We start from the raw sequence: 20,171 nt of genomic DNA, 5'->3' as shown, positions 1-20,171 counted from the left end.
TTCACCCTGTTCTAGTAATTGTATAACACAACAGTGGCAGCAGAGAGAGCACCATAAGAAATGCACATAGGCATGTATGCATAGGGCTCCTCTTAATTAAAATAAGCCTTACAACACCCCAAAGATGGGTAAGTATTATTATCCCCATTACACAGATAGATAAACTGAAGCACAGAGATGTAAATAGATTTGCTTCATGTCCTCACAGAGTCAGCAGGGAACCAGTAATAGAGCCCAAGGATCTTTGATGCAGTCTGACTGTTAGATTTCCACCCCCACTCTCCATCCTCATGTGTTCATATGTAGATTTGGTGGAATTTGATTTTTTTTTTTTTTTTTTTAAATAATTTTGACAGACATATTTTTAATCTTTCCTTTATTTATATCTGTTTAAATTTTCACAGTTGTGGAAAATTAATGGAGTATCCCACAGGAGGGTCAGGCAATAATTATTTAATGACAGTTTGATGCTGAGATTCAAACAATTAAAGCTTGATAGCCATTCAAACACAAATTGTCAACATCACATGCCAAACTATACAAAGTAAATATCCTTAAATTAAACTCTGAGAAGTTCTCAAGCACCATATTTCTTACTTTGTCTAATCTACATTTCAGTTATAAGTGGAAGTATTTTTTCATCAGTTTGTGTGTGTAAAATGAAATAGACATTTACTGACATTTTCAGATAAAAATCTAATCCTTCTAAACCTATTTATATGACATAAGAGAGAATTAAACTGGTAAGGTAATCCTAACTTGCAAATGCTGCATTACCAAGCTCATCACACATCATACCACTTTCTCTCTTTCTTTTTCCAGATGAGAAACCTTTCGTAGTAGAAGATACCTATTTGCTCTGCCCAGCACCTGTATTACAAGAAGTTGGCATGTAAGTTCTTAGAGATACACACCAGCATTGGAAATTGGCTGATCCCACTTATTGCCTGGGGAAAAAGAATTGATTTGCCTGATTTTTGACTAACATACATCCCTGTATTCACTATTAAACTGGGCCACAGTTCCTAGCCCAGAAATTCCACACAAGAAAACTGAACCACAGTCTGCTGGTCATGTATGGACATGGCTGTTGTATCTGTATCACAACTGGCTAGATCTTGTTTTAATTGTAAAACAGGAGCCTTAGCATCTCTCTCTGAAATTATCTCAGTAACCTTAAGCTGGACAGTGGTGTACTGACGCAAGATATGATCCTAACGAAGAGGTTTCTGAAAATTTGCTGATCTTGGGGAATTGGGAGATGGTTAAAGAGAGAGAGAGAGAACAGGTCATAAGACAGAAGGGCCCAATCCTGCAACCTTTTCTCACTTAGGGTCTGTTCCAGAGCCATTCAAGGCAACTAATTTGAATGGGCTTTGAATCAGTTACCATTAACTCTTCTCGCACTTACATGAGGAAGGACATGTTTAGGCTCAAGGTATGGGAAACAATGCTGAATTAGTTTGTCTCTCACTGCCCATACTGCACAGCGCTAGAAGTCCTGCATTGCGTCATTATTCTTCAGTTTTAAGAGAAAACTTTATTAATTAACACCAGTCGCTGCAGCTGCTCCGTTCTCCCGCATGATGTTATACGGAAGAACGCTATCGTGAAGCATTGCAGCTGCAGCCGCGAGAAATCAGTAATCATCTGCAGACTCTGTAAATCTTGCCTGTTAGCAGGTTTAAGAGCTCATAAAAATTTTTTAAAATGTGTGTTGCCTTTTTTGTCCCATTGTCTCTTCCCAGTGCCTCTCCCATAATAACATCACCATAGTGATAAGGCAGGCAGGTGCATTCCGAGCTTTTCACTGTATCCAAAGGTTTTGTACTGCTGCCCGTCACCAAGGTATCTGATCTCCTTTCACATGCATTGGATTGTCAATAGCAAGGTCCCTAGTGGAATTCATGGAGTCTCTCATTCCTTTTCCTTTTGGGTTATAGGAATTCTGCTTGGAGAAGGCTTTTTTTTTTTTTTCATTTTGGATGGGGAGAAAACAGGGGGGGGGGTCAGTGCTGTAAACATCATTATGTTATGGTGGAAATGCGTTATGGTGTCCGAGGAAGATTTTTGCAGCATTCCCTAAAGACAGGAAGATTCTAGATTTACTCCTATGGAAATTCATTCCACAGCTGGTGCCCTTCACTAGAGAATGCTTTGTCCCCAGCTCTCATGTGCCTTATTTAGGGCTTTGTGATCTGTACTCAGCAGTGCTTGACATATTCGTGACTTCCTCTCACCAGATGAACTGAGCTCTATTCACACGAGAGGGTCGGTGTTTTGCTGTTCCCAATTGTGTAATATAGGGAAAACAGTTCTTGATGAGGGGGCAGGGGCAATACTCTGTAATTATGCTGGAGAGGGAGTTTATATGCATGTTCTGACCCTAATAAAGACAGGGAAACAGACAATTGTTAACCCAAAGATGCAAACACTTAATGACTGATGAGATTAAGGAGAACAAGGCAGACTTGTCAGTAGCAGGTAGGATCCTAGTAAACCTGGAAGCAGATAATAGAGACAGCAGATAACACAAGCAGTAAAGGAAAATATAGAGCAGCCCTGGAGCTGCTCTAAATTGTGTTGGGGCTAGCCTGGGCCTAGGACTAAGGGACTTAAAAAGTGGCATGAAGCCATTTTGCCCCCTCCTTTTCTCAGCAGTGCCAAATTTTCTTCCATGTAAACCATTGCATAGTTGGTTAGGTGCATTACAAGATGGGAATATGGAGGAGTGAGGATGGGAACTAGCCTATGTTTGAAACCTCAGGTACTGACCACTGCCTGACAGCAGGATCCCACATTCAAGGGGGCTACGTGTCTGATGCAGCATGGCAAATGGCTATCCTGTTTTTTGTTTTTTTTTCCAGGGAAGCAGCTCTTCAGGTCAGCATGAATGACGGCCTCAGTTTCATCTCGAGCTCTGTCATCATCTCTAGCACACACTGTGTAAGTTTCAACTTATGTGCATAAAACCATTCAGTAGCGCAAGGGTTCCAGACCACGTATAAGCTGTTTTAGTACTGGTGCTTCGGGCTTGGGTGTGTGTTATGCTAAGGCGCCAGCTCTCTGCCTTAAAGGTGAGTACCTGTGCATGGCCCTGATGTACTATTGTTCCCCGGGGGGGGTGCACTTTACATGGGTTTGGAGCAAGCAACTCATACTTGGTCTGAGATACAGCATGCATGGGAGATGTGGAAGTGGTTTTGAGATATAGCAGAGGTGTCAGGGCCTGGTTCTCCACCGCTTTGGTCCTTGCACAGTGAATGTAAATTGCACCAGCTGATCAGAACTGTCCACTCATACCAGTGGGAGCTCTTTATACCCACTTTGCAAAGGTGCAGCTGATGACACAAGGTGCATAGCAGTGGCAAACAGATCCTTTGATAAGATCGCCCTAGAACTTTAGGTTGCTCTATGGAAGTCCACAGCCTGTACTGACCCCATCTGCTTCTTTGCTAGCAGTGCCTCAGTCACTGTTCTCATAAGCCTCTTGCAGCAGCCGGAGTAAAGGAAAGTAACCGCTTACAGTTAATAACATCATTGTCTTGATGGGGATTTTACCTCTGCTAAAGTATGACCACTGGGAAGGGAGGGCTCACAGTAGTGAGGATAACGGAGGAGGTTTGGGAACTATTTCCTTTGTGTTCATGATCTTTCCAGCCTGAACAGAAGCAGAAAATACCAGGAATTTCAGAAGAACCTGGGAGTTCTGACTGAATAGGGAATGTGGGATTGGGACCCATGTACATAGCATGTGAGATTTATTTGTTTCGTCGAGCCTTTTGACTGACCTGTGTGGGATAAAGTCAGTAAAAAGAGGGTTCTGTTTTAAATACTATTGCTTTGAAATAAGCTGCTTCATTGAGGTAAGGTGTCAATAATAGGGCACAATCCTACAAGGGATCTTGTGGGAGTTGTGACCCTCAGCACCTAGCAAGAGATACTCAGAATCTTGTGGGGTCTAGCCGGGGATCTCCAGGCATCACTTATCGACACCTGTACTGATGCTGTTTAAAACTTCATTCTTCATGCAAAGATGTGTTGACATCTGGCTTTCTTCACTAGGGTGAACTTCATCCCTGTTCAGAGAGAGCAGCACAAAGCCTATGCCCTGCTTAAGTCTTGTGCTGGCTTTCTGCACTGTTATAAATTTCACAGAAAGGACCAACTCCTGCAGTCAGTATTTAGGCAAAACTTCCCTGCAGGAAGGACTGCAGGATTTGACTTGAAGACTTTTATGGCAGGTGTCCTGCGCTGCCTCCTTCAAATCCACAAACAAAATTGCATCATGTTTCTATGTGGAGCTAATGAAAGGCCACGCTATGTAATGTCCACATACCAAGACAATTTAGTTGTGGTCCATGACCGTTGGTGCACAGGCTCCGGGGAAAAATATTTCCTATCTCATTTAATCTTTCTCAACAGTGACAAGATTGTCTGGAGATACCAGCATTGTTGACACCATTAACACATCAGCTTTCAGAGCTTAGATGAAGCCTTATTTCTCTGGAGCTGACAAAGGCATCTTTATGCCTTGAGAGAGGGGCTTTTATTTCAGCTGGATTTGATATTTCAGTTCAAATTCTCTTTGCTGCCATGGTGACAGTGTGTGTGTGTGTGTGTGTGTGTGTGTGTGTGTGTGTGAATTGTGTCTTTAAATGTAAATAAACAATAAAAAGATAGCAACTATATCCGTAAAGCCTGCCAGCTCCTTGCCTAGCTAGTATAATGGCATAGGTTTAGATTAATTTGCCTCGTTTTTGTTTGAGTTGGTTCTATTCTTTCACTCTTCAAGGAAAGAAAAATGTAACCAATGCTTCCTTTCTGATTTTATCTGATCCTACAAAGAAAACAGAAACCCTAATAAACTTATCCTTAAAATACTTAGTTCAAAAGGAAAAAAACCCTCTTTTTGTAATAGACTCAGACTCAGTTTTTGCAAGAGTGGAAAATTTTGACATTCCTAGTAAGGAGTCGTAAGTGATGTTGAAAAATCCAAGCCAAACCAATTTCCAGTGAAGTGTTGGCAGCACAACCAAACCTCAGCAGCCCTTGAGGCAACATATTCAGCATGACTGCACAGGAGCTCACAGAGGTGCAGGGAGTTCTGTTTATTTGCTTTGTTACATCACGTTAAAAAATTGATGTTTAAGGCCAGAAGGGGTCATTAAATCATCTAGTCCAACCTCCTGTATAACACAGAATATAGCCTTTCACCTGGTTACCAGCAACCTGTGTTTGACTAAAGCATATCTTCCAAAAAGGTATCAGAGTCCTCATCCAAAGACTCCAAAAGATGGAGAATCCACCACTGCCCTTGGTTGGTTGTTCCAATGGATAATCATTGGCACTGTTAAAAAATTTGAATCTTATTTTGAATTTGTCTGGCTTCAACTTCCTGCTATGGGTTCTTGTTATACCTTTCTCATGTTACCTTTGCTCACCAACGTGTTTACTACCCAGGACATGTTGTTAGCGTCTGATCTGGCGCCGGTTGAAGTCCGTGGTAGAACTCCCATTGTGTTCTTTAGGAGCAGGCACTCACAGCTGGCTTTACCATAACCAATGTTTATTTATACTAGAGCAAAAGGGGTGTAAAACACCACCATTTGGATCTGATAGTGCTTTTCACTCATGCCGGGCAATGGTGAATTAGGTCCAATAGTGAGGATTGATCCGTTATCTGCAATTCCAGGGGAGGGATGGGCATCCATTGCCTGGGACCTTCCCACCCTCACTGTTTCTAGCAGTAGGTGGTAACAACCCTGCATGACAAATGAAAGACATCCTTTTTGGATTCAAAATAGGCAGCTGGAACCAAAGGCGGCATCGCAAGAACTCGCGTAGCAATAATGCTCATAATCTGGGTTTTTTTCTGTGCTTTCTGGAATGTTTGAAGTAGCCTAGGGGGAAAGCCTGCTCCTTACCAAGGACTCACCTGGTGCTTCCAAAGGTAGGAAAGACTCTTCGGTAAGCAAAGAACATCGTGAGAATGCCAATTAGAGGCAGTTCTGACCTGCCTTGGTATTGAAATGTTGAATGCACTGGGTCCTTGCAAGGTGGAGATTTTACTTCTGTGTATGTCTTTTATTTGGGAATTTCTCTGTGTCATGGAAGGCCGGGGGGGTAGGGGGAGGTGCTGACCCTTTACCTCCCAGCTGAGACTGATCCGCTAGGGATCAGGTGATTGTAAAAGCCACCCAGTAGCTCGGTTGGATGGCTCCCAAGCAGATGGTCTGTAGGAGGAACAGTGCAAGAGCTGGTAGGAGCAGGGAGGCTGCAGCCAGAAGCCTGTGGGTCAAGGAGGGAGAGCTTCAGGAAGCAGAACAGCTCCTGTGGGAGGCTCAGGAACACAGCATGATTTTCAGGCAAGTGTTTTGTGTAGAGTAGAAACCCGTCGGGAACAGACAAGCCCTTGCAAAATCCCCAGGTTAGCGAGGAGAGGATGATGGATGTGCTGTATGAATTTGATGTGGAAGATACAAAGCTGAAGTCCTCAGTAAAAGGGACTTGAACCAGACTTCTGGCATGGTGCGACTCTCTCTTGGCCTTGGGAGACAGGCTAGCAGCGTACGTGCGGTTTTGAGGCTCGGTGTGCAGTGATCATTGAAATAAAGGGCCAGATCCTCAGCTAGCGTAAACTGCTGCAGCTCCACAGACTACCTCTGAGCATAGGCAGAATTTTATATGAGCGCACAGAGTCTAACATCAGCCACCCTTGCATTTTTCCACTGGAAATGTGAAATCTGCTGCAACGTTTCAGGGAGTAGAAAATGAGGAAAATGTTCTGAAGATGAGGAGTAAGAAGCATATGTGATGGCTAACTTGTTTCCAATTCCCAGCCCCTTAGGAAGGCCCAAAATAGATCTCATTTCCAGGATTGAGGAACAGTGCTTGTCAAATACCTGTCAGTCCCAGATCAGTTATAACCAGGTTGTTTTTAAATCATGACAACAGAGAGCCATTATATTACAGAGCTGAAACAACCTCCAAAGCTGCAGGCTGTGTGTTCAAAACTAGGCACCTGGGGGGAAAAGATCTCTGCACATGCATGTGCAAACATATACAGTGGAATCTTGTCACCAGGACTGACTCTGTTGATTCTGCTTTCCAAAAGCACTCAAGAAATTGTACAAACTTACTCACTTATGTGTCGGAGATGGGATAATGTTGCAAAACTGGAGGGATGCTCAAATCTGGGATTTAGGTCGAGGCCTGTCCACAGTGATAATCAATACTTACCTAAGCTCCAGCGTAGACACTGTGGGTGGATTTACTACAGCAATGGAAAAAACCCTTCCGTAGATGGAGTAAGGGGCTTGGCTACGGCGACATAACTGCAGTGCCCCAGCCGTGCCACTGTAGCTATTGTAGTGCAGACCTCCTGAACCTATGGACTATGCACTAAACCTAAACCTATGGACCTCCTGAACCCTATGCACTAAACATTCCGTACCCTGCAGAACATTTACTGCACGCTAGCAGGATCCACGTGGCCGCGGAGCGTATGGCAGGCCTGAGTGCTGTAGATTCACATCCCAGTTTGCCATTCACTATGTCTCCATGTAGACAAGCCCTTAGTGGCTTGCTCACAGTCAGACAGTTAGGCCTCAGTTCAGGACTGCACTTAATGGGACTTAAAATATGCTTGAAGTTCAGCTCTCTTCCTGAATGGAAGTGCTTTCCTGAACGAGGACCTAAGTCAGTAACAAAACCAAAACTGAGGGCAAAATTTTAAAAAGTGCCTAAATCCCATTTTCAAAAGCAACAAAAAATGGAACAAAGGCTCCTAAGTCACTTAGGAAATTTTACTTCCATGCTTTGCTTACAGTCCACAAGAATGCTCTCTGTCTCTCAGAAGAAATGATGATAATAATATACCCAGTTCTTAACATAGCATTTTCTATCAGTGGATAAGCATGGCTTACTTAGTAAAACATTTAAAAAATGAATAAAATGTATTTTTTTCCAAAGAGAATCATTTGCAGTTGAGGGTCTGTCAGTGTTTCCATAATAAAGTATGTTTTTGGAAAAAACGTAATAACCTAGAAACAAAACAAAAAAACGTGATCTGGACTGCGTCTTGGCATACGAAGTCTACATTAAAAAAATAAAATTGGTTTCAATTGGCTATTTCCAAGCTTGAGATGTGAAAAAATTTGTAGGAATCTGTGGTTTAAGATTTTATTTTTCCTTCTTACATCTTAAATCACAGAATTGATTTTCTGAAGGAATTCTTACAGACACAGAAGTTAGTTATATACATGAAGCCCTTTTAAATGCCTCATGCTAAGTAGAGATGTGCACATCCATTAGCAAAATAAACCAAGTTCCAAATGCAGGACTGGTGAGGATGTAGGAGTGAGGAAGAACCCAGCTTGACTTTCAGATCTCCTGAGCAGGGAAGTTCATTTGTCATTTGAGCATATCCTTCTGGAGTCAATGGGAGATTTATATGGAATTCCATGGGTCGCTTTTACAGAATCAAGTCTCACTTTAGCACAGAGAGAAATCAGATATAAGGAAAAGTTGTAGGCCAAATTTTATACTGGTGTAAAGCAGGAGTTGTGTTTCATGTGGAATTTCAGTACTTTCATTTCTGGACTGATGCAGGAAATGCAGCAGTGCAAAGGGAAGGTTTTAGCCCCAGTAAATGTTTAGGTTCAAGTTTTGAGTGAAGATTGATTTGGGTCTGTCTGTATTTTATCTGAACCATTGCTCTCACTCTGAGCAGAACTCGATCTTTGACATACTCTGTGTCAGATCAGCATGTGTCCCAGTGATACACGGGCCCAACCTACAAAGTTGAGATCTGAACTTCCACAAAGTTAGAGTGAGAGAGAGAGCTGATACAGTATTTCAGTTTGGTCCTTAATAGAGTTAAGGGCAAGCTGTGAAATCTGGATCCAAACTTTCCCAAGGTTCAGAGCTCTTGAACTCTCTCTAGCTCTAATTCAGGATCATAATTTGCAATAACAAGTTAGAACTGGAGATATTTAAGGAGAGATTTCCCTCTGAACCTCATTATTGTAGTGATTTTAAATTAAATACCCTATATCCTCAATATTACTCTTTCACAGATTAGGTTTGTGTTGTGTCTTAATATCTTCTTGCTATTCCAATACTTGAAAGCTGAAGTCTATAAGAGAAAACCTGGCTGGGCCATGCCACACACCTGCAAGATCATTAAACCTAAGAACAAAATTCCATCTGCCAGCAACGGAAAATCAGCGTGTCCTGCAGAGGGGCCAGGAATATCGTATCCAATGCTTGCCGGGTTATAAAGTGAGCCTGACCTAATTAACTAGTCAACACCTACCCTAAACTGGTTAGAGAGAGAGCACATTCTGGCAGATCCCACGGGTGGGCAGAGCAGAGGGAAGTGATGGCAGAATTTGGCTGGGGAAAATGAGACTTTCCAGGAATGCCTGTATTCTGTTCCTATCTCCTCATCTTCCAGGTGTGCTCATCGCAGGACCAAAGAGCCAAATGCAGCTGGCAAAGTCCAGAGTCAGGGATAGTCTAGGTCTGCTTGGTCCTGCCTTAGTGTATGGGGATGGACTAGATGATGTCTCAAGGTCCCTTCCAGGCCTACATTTCCATGATTTTATAAAGCATGACCAGCAACCAACTTCTCCCTGTAACTTCAGGGTGTAGAGAGGTTTTTACTGCTGTGAGGTCAGCCCACATCTCCATCTCAGCTCCTCTATCAAATACAATACAAACATAAACATTGCAGTCGGGCATTTTCATAGACCATGAAACCGGAAGGGTCCGCTGCAATCCTCTAGTCTGACCTCTTGCATAATGCAGGCCACAGGACTTCCCTGGATTAATCCCTGTTTGAACTAGAGCAGGCTTTCAGAAAAACGTCCAGTCTTGATTCAAAAATTGCCAGTGATGGAGAATCCACCCCCACCCTTGGTAAAATGTTCCAATGGTTAATTACCCTCCCTGTTAAAAATGTACTCCTGATTTCCAGTCCAGTTAAGGAAAGCAGATGAAAACCTTCAGTTTCCAATACGCTGTTACTGCAGTACCCAGTCTTGCAGTAATCTGGCACCGTTGTGAGAGGGCACTGGGACTGCTGGGGGAAGATTCTGTCTTTTTAAATAATTAAGTTTCTACTCAATTTTCGCAGGTCAAACCCATATTTCTTTTTCCCTTCAAGGCTCTGCTAGCCTCAAGCCAAAGCTGTGGTTGGCTGCATTTTGGCTTGTGATGACAAGCATTAGAAAGTTGGCTTTATTTCAGTAGCACAGAGAAGTTACTGCGTAAAGCAGGGGGTTATGGACAAAGAGCCAAGTTCTGCCCCCACTTACTGTCATGCAACCCCATTCAAGTTGAGTAGGGTGGGGTATGGGTTTAAGTGATGAGGGTGTCATTTGGCTCAGACCGCATGATCATTGGCAGCTACCCCATCAGAAAAGGGAACGGTTGGCGTGAGAGCACTGGTCCCAGAGGCAGAGTGCTGTTTATACACTTAGTTGTGGGATAAGATGCCAGGATCTCAAGTATGACAAGGCTCAGCTGGTTGGAAATATCTGATGAATTTGTTTGTCTTGGAAGTTTTTTAAAGTTGCCTTTTCTGTACTTTTACCTTTTAAAAAAGAAAGCTCTGTTTTTCTTTCATTTGAAAATTTCCTGTCCCCACATAGAGAGCAGGAGAAAGAATCTTCCCCATCTCTATGGTTGATTCTGAACCTGTGTTTTTAGTGCATTACCTGAAGGAAAAGGAAACACAATAACACAGGGACAAAGACAGCCAATATGGGGCGAATTTAGTGCTGGTGAAAGGTGCCAAACATACAGCCCTGAGAATTAAATCCTCTGCTTAGACAAAAAACAGGAATAGCATGAGCCAGGGTAAAAAGAAGGGAGATCCTTGTGGTTAGGGCACTAAACTTGGACTCAGGAGATCTGGGCTCGATCCCAGCTCTTACACAGGTCCCTGTGTGACCGTGGACAAGTCACTTTATCTCTTTCTGCTTCAGTTCTCTATCTGGAAAATGGGGATAATTATTATTTTTACCACCATAGCACCTTGAAGTTCTAGTCATGGACCAGTGCCCCATTTCGCTAGGCACTGAACAAACAAAGAGCAAAAGGATGATTCCTGCTCTAAAGAGCTTCCTTTCTCCTTCCTTTTGTCCGTCTTGTCTATTTACGCTATAAGTTGTTAGGGCAAGGACTGCTTCTCGCCGTATGTCTGCACAGCCCATTGGGGCCTTCATCTCTGATAGATCAGTAGGCGCTTCTGTCGTATAAATACTATTTAATAACCAATGTCTTCTACACTGCTCCTGGAATGTGTCTCAACCCAGACCCAGGGGGACCAGGGGAGTAGGAAGGAACCTCCAGCTTTCTTCAGCATTTATTATGAATGTATTATTATTTCTTTGTATTGCAGTAGCACCTAGAAGCTCCAAGCATGGACCATGTCCCTTGGTGCTAGGCACTGTACTAACACAGAACAAAAAGACAGTCTTTGCCCCAAAGAACTGACTGTCTAATAATTTGGACGATGAATAGTATTCTGACATATTAAAATTGTTCCTAGTCTCAGTCAGCTGCTGTCAGCCTGTCTGTTTTCCAGTGTCCTAGAAAGGCACATGTCTTCCAGGGTGGGTCTTTTTGCTTTTAGGAGATTCCTTTGTTCTCTGCTACCAAGGTCTTTGTGCTGAGAGAAACCGAAGTATCCTCTGGCTCAGTCAAACCCTAAGGATTTACAATTTGGATTGAAGAGATAGCAGGACATACTTAGGGATAACTTTTAAATATACAAATGGCTTAGAGTATTTTCATAGACCAAGAAAAACTGTGATTTCCCATTCCTGTGACTATTACCAACTCCCTCCCTCCTGCATTTAACACTGAGCTTACCCAGGGCATTTTAACATGACTGCATAAGAAGTATATTCTTTTATTTGAGATGGAAAATAAGTGTCCATGTAGCCTCCAGGCCCAGAAGTCTGGAACTTGACAGCTGATATTTATGCTACAAATATCCTCATACTGCTCCACATTCTCCACCTTTAGTCAGGCAGCCCAGAGGCTACATCTTGTGACAGATAGTAATTAACAGTGTGGTTTTCAAAAGTGGCCTAATTCTGCTCCTGTTGAAGCCAATGGGAGTTTAATCATTGACTTTAATGGGAGCAGAGTTAGGCATTGTGGAGCACTTTAATAATCCTTCTTTGTGGCCCAGATAATGTAAAGTGAGCACCTCACCAAATTTCAGGATCAGGCCTTACGGGATCATTTTACCCTCCTTTGATATGGATCGAAGCTCTTTGCCAATTGCATGCAACGTGACAGTGTCAATGGTACGAATATGGTTTAGTGCTGCTTTAAGTTCAAGATGCCCAGAAAAACATGAATAAATGCAGAACATGCACTGCAGCTGTTTGCATTGAGGTCTTTTGCAACCGTATATTTAACAGTTGCTGATAGTTAAATATCTCATTCCCAAATGGAAAAGGTTTTGAAAGATCTGCTTTGTAGATGGCATATCAGCAGGCAGCTCTGTATGCATTATGTGAGAGAATGCCAGCAGCAGACTCTAAGACAGCTAAAACAACCCCCTCCTCATTACGCTGCTTGAGACTCCGGAGGTGCGAATGGCTCTTTGAGAGGAAAATCATGGAGTAATCTAATGCGCAGCCAGCAAGCGAACACCTTCATAGCAGCTGACAGTCCTGGGCAGCGTTTCAGATTCAGAAAACTGTGCAGTACAGGAATTGTTGGAGCAGCTGAGCCAAGTCAATCCTTGCTGTGGAATTCAGGACTCCTTGGAACTCTGTCTTGGTTTACATGGGTGCCTGGGAGTCACTGCAGCTGATGCCAACTTGGGGAAGATGGAAGACCTTCTAGATTAGACACTTGCCTTGAATGAGGCATTCGTCGCACTGCACTGGAGGTGACGGGTGACTCGTAATACATCTCACCAAACATCCCAGGCAATTTAAGATGTGGGATGGGCCAACCACTTCAGAAAACATGAGAAGCACACTTAAGTTCCAGTTCTCCCCTCCCACTGAAATCTGCAGGAAGGGAGAATGGGCCTGTTAATCTCCTCTCAATTTTAGAAGTAAGACTGGGAGGAAAAAGGACTCTTTGATGCACCTCATCATTCAAATAGGTTTTGTGGTCATTTGGTAGACAGAAGAAACTTAAACCATTTTCAAATGTTAAGCAACAGTGGGTGGATTTGATCTTTAAACAAAACAAAACAAAAAACCCCATGTGAATCTAAAAGGCACTGCAGACTGTTATAAAAACAATGGGCCCCTTTCACTCCAGGATTATTTTCTTCAAGACAGTTCATTTCTAAATGAGTTTTTCAATTCTGACTCTGTTCCGTTGTGTAGAACAAAGGCTTTGCCAATTATCGGTGTTCCTGGGTTTACAGGCTATCAAGATGCACTGCACTATTGTATCAATAGAAGCCTTGTGAAATGCAAGCTACAGTTAGTGAGCATTTTCCTAGGCCTTTGTCCTGTACATTACTAGTTGAAGGAGTGCTTTGTTGGAAGTGCAGGGCATATGCTCTCAGATTTGTTTTTAAAATAAATTGCTCTTGATGACTTTATGCTGCAAATATAATTTACATTGAACTTCTCTACTAATACAGTTCTATTGCAGAAATAGTTCTGCACACTAACATTGCTAGATGGATTATTTTATTAGCACCTCTAAGTGTGCTAGGTACTCCACAGATAGCAGGCTCACGCCCTGAGGCACTTACAAGCGAACGTCCTGATTAGAGCTGGTCTGAATCAGAATAAAAAGTTCAGATTTTTCCTGGAACAGATATCCTCCCCCCCTCTCCCAAATTGGTCCAGAAACACTGAAACATCTTGTCTCCATGATGCTGAATAATTTCATTTCAACAATGTTGAAACATAAAATATGAAATGTAATACATACATATAATATTAAATGTATTATTATTACATGGTATTAAAATATTACTTTTAAAAGTTAAAACAAAATTAATGGACACGATCAAATCAAAACAAAACCTTGTTACCGGATGGAAATAAAATGTTTCAACATGATCAAAACAAAACAAGAAAGTCGAAATGATTCGTTTTGAAATTTCGCCCCATCTACATTTTTCTTGCAATCGACACAGTCCCAGAAAATGTTTTAATTTTGAGAAAACTGCATTTTCTGTCACAAGTATTTTGACCAGCTCTGGTCCTGATTCCGCATGGCTCAGTAGATCTGGATTCCACCCTTAGCTCTTCCCACCGGTGTGCCCAAAAATTTAACTTTCACCCCTTTTGGAGGGGCATTTCTGTGCCCCCCTCCTTTGCCCCGGGAAGAACTCACTCTTCTCCCCTCGCCTCCCCTGGCTCCAGGAGGAGCTTGCTGTCCTCCTCCCCAGGGCCATGGCCCCAAAGGCGCTTGCTCTTCACTCCTCACCACCACCCCAGCAGGAGCTTCCTCCCTGCCACTGGGGCTGGAGGAGTTCTGTGTCCACAACGACCATTGGGGGGGGGGGGGCATGTCCCTGTTTGTCGTCCCCCCCCCCCCCCCCCCCCCGGTGCACCTCCTGACTCTTCCACAGACTCCCTGTATGCCCTTGGGAAATCACTTAAGCCCCAATCTTGCAAAAGGTTAAGCACACAATTAATTTGAAGCTTGTGGGCAGTCTCATTGAAGTAAAAATTAAGCATGTGTAAGTATTTGCAGGATTAGAGCATCCTCCTCTTTGACCTCAGTTCCCCATTTGTCTCGTACTATATTTTTGTACAGCACCTAGCACAACATGGTCTTGATTTCAGCTGTTCCTGTATCACTCCCATAATACCAATAACATAGGCTGCTCCAAAAGCCCCATACAAAGGTTCTCATCTTTGAAATTCAATTGGGTTTTTTTTTCCCCATAGGGCTTATCACTTCATAACAAGGTAAATTTGATAGAAAAGGCCTTTAGATTACATACACTGGGTGAGCCTAGAGCAGGTATTTTATGGTCATGTACCCCCGGAGTTGGCTGCCACTCAAGAAAATGCACATAGCATGTGATCAAAGCAAACTGGAATCTAAAAAGAGCACATTCAGTGAGTTTTCATTTCCTTTTTATTGGACCAGATTGTTTCAGTTATATTAAAAACAAAAGTTAATACATATGTGAGAAGATGAACGATGGACATCAGTTTTCACTGCCATAATGAAAGCTGTCCCCAGTGGAATCAGACAGAGATAGAGCTTCACATTAAGAGCTGTCCAAATCTGTGGTGAGAAGAAGGATCACCCATTATTTCCCCTTCCCCTATAGATCAGAAAAGGAAATTTAAACAAGAGAAGTTTCTCCCTTTTCTCCAGAGGAAAACTATGGATGCTCATTCAAAGCTGTGAGTGGGATTTTCAGAAACACTGTCCTAACTCTGCTCAGAGGGTTAAACTCCCATGGACTTTGATGAGTGTAGGGGTTAGACCAACGCCAAGTGCTTGAGGAAATCCCCCTTGGTGGCTACGGGCATGTCTGGGCTGCAGTCAGAGGCGTGACTGAAGCACATGTGGACTTACCTGTGCTAGCTTTGATCTAGCTAGCTTAAATAACAGGATCAGAGAAGCATGGGCAGTACAAACCCCACTTGGGAACTTAGGTATGGCCTTGAGTGGCCGTCCCCAGGCTATTGCAGCTTCACAGCTATTGTTCCTGTAACCTCAGTTTTCTCTCTCTCTCCAAAACACTGCTAAGGCTCATCTCTCTAAGGTATTGTGAAGAGTTTGAGGTGAGACACAACAGCTGAATATGGAACTGAATTTTTCAATCCACTCTTAGACCCAAATTTGAGTGTGAAGCGATCCAAGGTTCCTCTCTTGAGAACGCACCTAAGTGCCCCGGGACAAGTACTTAGATTGTAAGCTCTTTGGTGCAGGGACAATCTTTTTGTTTTTTGTTTGTACTGCACCTAGCACAATAGAGTCCAGGTCCCTGACTGGGGCTGGTAGGCATGACGATAATACAAATATTAAGAAGTGGTTGGGATCTCAGTTTTACTTCTCATCTGACAGATGGACACCTCCAGTGGCACAGCTCCCAGTAACACCAGATGGGCGTGCTGGTGCAGAATAGAATTCCAAAATGAAACTTGAGTGAAAAATTTCCCGTATGGAAAAAGTTCCCCCAGCTCCCCTGCATCTATGGATCCTGCCATATGTTTTTAACATGTGTGCGCTTTACTGTAAAGTGCATTCTTTCAAGTACTGATGTTGCTAAGCCAAGAATTCTTGGATTTTATTATGATTTCTTTTCAGGGGCGGGGGGAAGGAAGGAATCTACTAGGAAATGCCTCCAATGTGTTTTCTATAAGATTTCCTATTAAGAGAGCAAATTTATGTTTTACAGTATATTCCAGTGTTTGTTTTCATTATCCTTCAACTGCCAACAACACTGCAGCGCTTTCTGGCTTTGCTGGACTTTTTGGCAGTGAAAATAAGGTTTCATCCCACAGCTGCCTTGCTCTCTCTACCAACATATTTGTTTCAAAGTCTGGACGTCAGAGTCCTACCATGAAAAATCTGCAGCACATTAGAGGCTAATTTTTTTTTTTAACATTATTTGGTATCGTAGCAAGCCATTTAAAAATAAAAGACCACTCAAGGCATAGTTGTGCATCTAAACAGTTGTCAAGGAGTAAATTATCCAAGTTTTACACCTAGGCTAGTGTTTGGCAGAGGTTTTTTACCACTGTTTCAGCAGTCTGGATTCGTTCAATCACTCAGGTCTGATGCAGTGTGAGACACAAGCTGGATCACTCTTATTTTTAATACGTTTTGTGTTGGAGTACACCGTCTATGGTATATGTAGGCTGAGAATATCAGTAAATTGGTAAAATAAAACGTTATATATTTTAAAAGTTGTAGTCACAAAGTATAGATTAAATCTTTTGACGTCTGTAAAAATTAAAACAAACATTTTTCAAGGTAGCATTTTTGGTGGATATATCCGGTCAAATCCTGCAATCCTTCCTGAAACAAAACTGAACTTCAGTAAGAGTAATTGCCTGAGTAAGGATCTGGCATACAGAATCCTTCCAAATCTGCCAGGCTGATTCATTGCTTTGAGATACAGTATAACATCTGGCAATATAAGATGCCTAGCACAAAACCAGATGCGTTCAAGTCATGTAGAAGGATATTTGCAGGCAACTGCAAGAGAAAAATCTAAAAATAATTTGTGGTTAACAGGCAATTATAAAAAGCTCTTTGATCTTTCTTTGTTTTGTAACAACCAGATTTTAGACTATTGTTAATGAAAAGATGTTTTTTGTGAGCTACAGGCAGCAAAGATGGAGCAGAGAGAGCCTAAAGATTTCCTGAGTCTGTTTTTCCGTGCTTCTGTGATAACAAATACAATAGGGAGAGGGGTGCGTGACATTTTCTGGGGTGCTCATCACCCAGCAGCTCCCAGTAAGAGCACAGTGGGTGACATTCTATGCTATGCTTCTAGAGATGAACACGAGAAGGCTAGGAAGTGGAGGGGAGGGGGGGCGACATGGTGGCTTTAAACCAACTTTGTGCCCTTATGATCCTGGGCTCCTGCAGGGGCTGGAGAACCCCAGCCTGTCTTAGATAGTTTGGTTTGGGTCCAGTTTATGTTTCAGTGAAAGCTTTGGAAGGATTCATCTTTTGCATGCAGATCTGGTCACCTCATCTCAAAAAAGATGTACCAGAATTGGAAAAGTTACAGAAAAGGACTACTAAAATGATTAGGGATATGGAAAAGCTTCCATATGAGACATTAATAAGACTGGGACTTTTCAGCTTGGAAAAGAGACAACTAAGGGGGGATATGATAGAGGTGTATAAAATGATGACTGGTGTGGAGAAAGTAAATAAGGAAGTGTTGTTTACTCCTTCTCATAACACAAAAACTAAGGGTCAGCCAATGAAATCAAAAGGCAGCAGATTTAAAACGAACAAAAGGAAGTATTTCTTCACGCAACGCACACTCAACCTGTGGAACTCCCTGCCAGAGGATGTTGTGAAGGCCAAAATTATAACGAGATTTCAAAAAGAACTAGATAAGTTCATAGAGGAGAGGGCTGTCAATGGCTATTAACCAGGACAGGCAGGGATTGCTGTTTGCCGGGGGCTGGGAATGGCCGATGGGATGGATCATTTGATGATGACCTTTTCTATTCATTCCCTCTGAAGCACCTGGCATTGGCCACTGTCAGAAGATAGGACACTGGGCTAGATGGACCATTGGTCTGACCCAGAAGGGCCATTCTTATGTTCTTATATTAATATTTTTATGCCTGAGCTGTCTCTCTCCATCTCTCTGTGTTTGAGGGATTGGGTTGGCTCAATTCTCGTTTTCTAACAATTATTTCTGAAGTCCAGATGGGTTTGAGAAGCCTTCCTGACCTGATTTTTCATTAGTTGAGCTCACATTGCTGCCAATAACATAGAGATCAGCCAGTCAGTGAATGACAGCTACTTAAATAAACACCTGGATAACAGAGCCTCCTGAACCTTCCAGTTCAATCTGATGTCACAAGAGGCGGAGAATTTGTAATCTTGGTCTTCTTTAAAAAACTGTCCGACTCTTAGACCAAAAACATCTCAACTGGACCCCAGCCAACGCTAATTGCCTGCTTGCTGATCCCAAAGCCAGCTAATACCAGTGAGGAATGGCATAGAAACCCTGGCTTGTCTCAGGAAGCTAAGAGCATATACCTCAGGTTAAATCTGGAAGCAATGAGACACATTTCATGTTCAGTTTCGATCACAGCAGTGAGTTGGCTAGTGCAGAAGTTTTCAATGTGGGATTTGCAAACAGGTGTCCGGGGGCTGCAATTACCCTGTTCTTGCCATACTGCTAAATATGAGAGGGGTCCCAGCTAGAGGGGAGGGGAATCCTTATGGGGGAGATAGGGTTCGGATATGGAAAAGATGGGAAACCCAGTGGGGCTATTATGACATCATTGTACGGCATCATTGCCGTCTACTGATTGGTATCAGAACTGCCCCACTCTGTGTCCTTGTCCCCACACTGCTAATAGCAGTGGAGGGTGCTGAGATACTGTGCGGATGGGCACTGTCTAAGGACCTATATGGAACAGAAAAGAAGAGAGAGTGAGTTTCACCTTTAGCATCACCTTTTGGAGCAGGAGGATCTGAGTTCTATTCCCAGTCCTGCCAATGAAGTCCCAGTGGCCATGATGTGCTGCAGAGTGACAGCTGTCACTAGCACTGAGGTGATTAAGTGATGATGTGAGGGAGGTGTGAATGGGTGCCTGGGAATTTATGCCTTGTAAGTAAAAATAAACCGAATGTGCAAGTGCCTATCAGGGTAATTACTGGGTGCAAAGGACCATGTGCTCACACACGAATGCAGGTGCGTTGTAGGTGCTGGGGAGGGAGGAATTTGCTGCAGCTCATATTCTCTTTGCCTCCCCTTGCAGTCTGATGGGACCATCCTGGCCATTGCCTTGCTGATCCTCTTCCTTCTCCTGATGCTGGCTCTGCTCTGGTGGTTCTGGCCTCTCTGCTGTACAGTGGTAAGTCCCGCCAGTCTGCACCCCAATCTGTCTGCATTGTAACATAGTCCCCTCGGTTTGGAAAGGACCATACTGCGCGCTGAAAGAGAATCCCTCACGATGCCATTCTGACAGATGGGCTGCAGAGAGTCATAGACCCTGGAGATGGGAAAAGGCCTGTTAACTCCTGCAGTCCCTCTCCTGGCAGTTAGCTATGGATTGCTCCCTGCAGCACATTGTCTAGTGTTTTGGTCCTAGTCATTCCCTTGCACAGAGGTTTGGTTTGGTTTTAACATAGCTGTTTTGTTTTCTGTAAATGTGGAACAGAAATAATCATCCCAGTGCTGCAATTCAATTTCATCCACAAAGAAATTAATGATAGAAGGCAATGTTGTCTAGTGGGTAAAGCACAGGACTGGGCATCAAGAGATGTGGAGTTTCCTGGTGACTCTGCCACTCATTCAAGCATGTCACTTTACTGCCCTGTGCCTCAGTTTCTCCATCTGTAAAACTGAGATAATGCTAATTAGCCAGCTCTATAAAACACTTGGAGATACTCCGATGAAAGTTCCGATATAAATGTAATTATTATCATCTTGAGTGACAGCTTTCATACTCTCTGTTTCACAAAATGCTTTGCAGAGTTCAATAATGCAGCTGCAGGGT

General features: G+C 43.0%; 1 protein-coding gene across 1 annotated transcript in view; it reads left to right on the top strand.

The window, feature by feature from the left end:
- The window catches only part of ANTXR1 (ANTXR cell adhesion molecule 1), a 134,465-nt gene that overhangs the window by 51,951 nt on the left and 62,343 nt on the right, over positions 1 to 20,171 (top strand). Inside the window, exons 11-13 of the mRNA XM_067545854.1 lie at positions 823 to 892; positions 2,868 to 2,946; positions 19,431 to 19,526. Coding sequence (XP_067401955.1) covers positions 823 to 892; positions 2,868 to 2,946; positions 19,431 to 19,526 — 245 coding nt within the window. The remainder of the gene's footprint in view (positions 1 to 822; positions 893 to 2,867; positions 2,947 to 19,430; positions 19,527 to 20,171) is intronic.

The sequence above is a fragment of the Emydura macquarii genome, unplaced genomic scaffold (assembly GCF_026122565.2).
Source record: "Emydura macquarii macquarii isolate MOO-44397 ecotype Brisbane River unplaced genomic scaffold, CSIRO-AGI_Emac_v2 contig_1110, whole genome shotgun sequence".
NCBI lineage: Eukaryota > Metazoa > Chordata > Testudines > Chelidae > Emydura > Emydura macquarii.
This window is presented reverse-complemented; position numbering and strand designations above follow the sequence as displayed.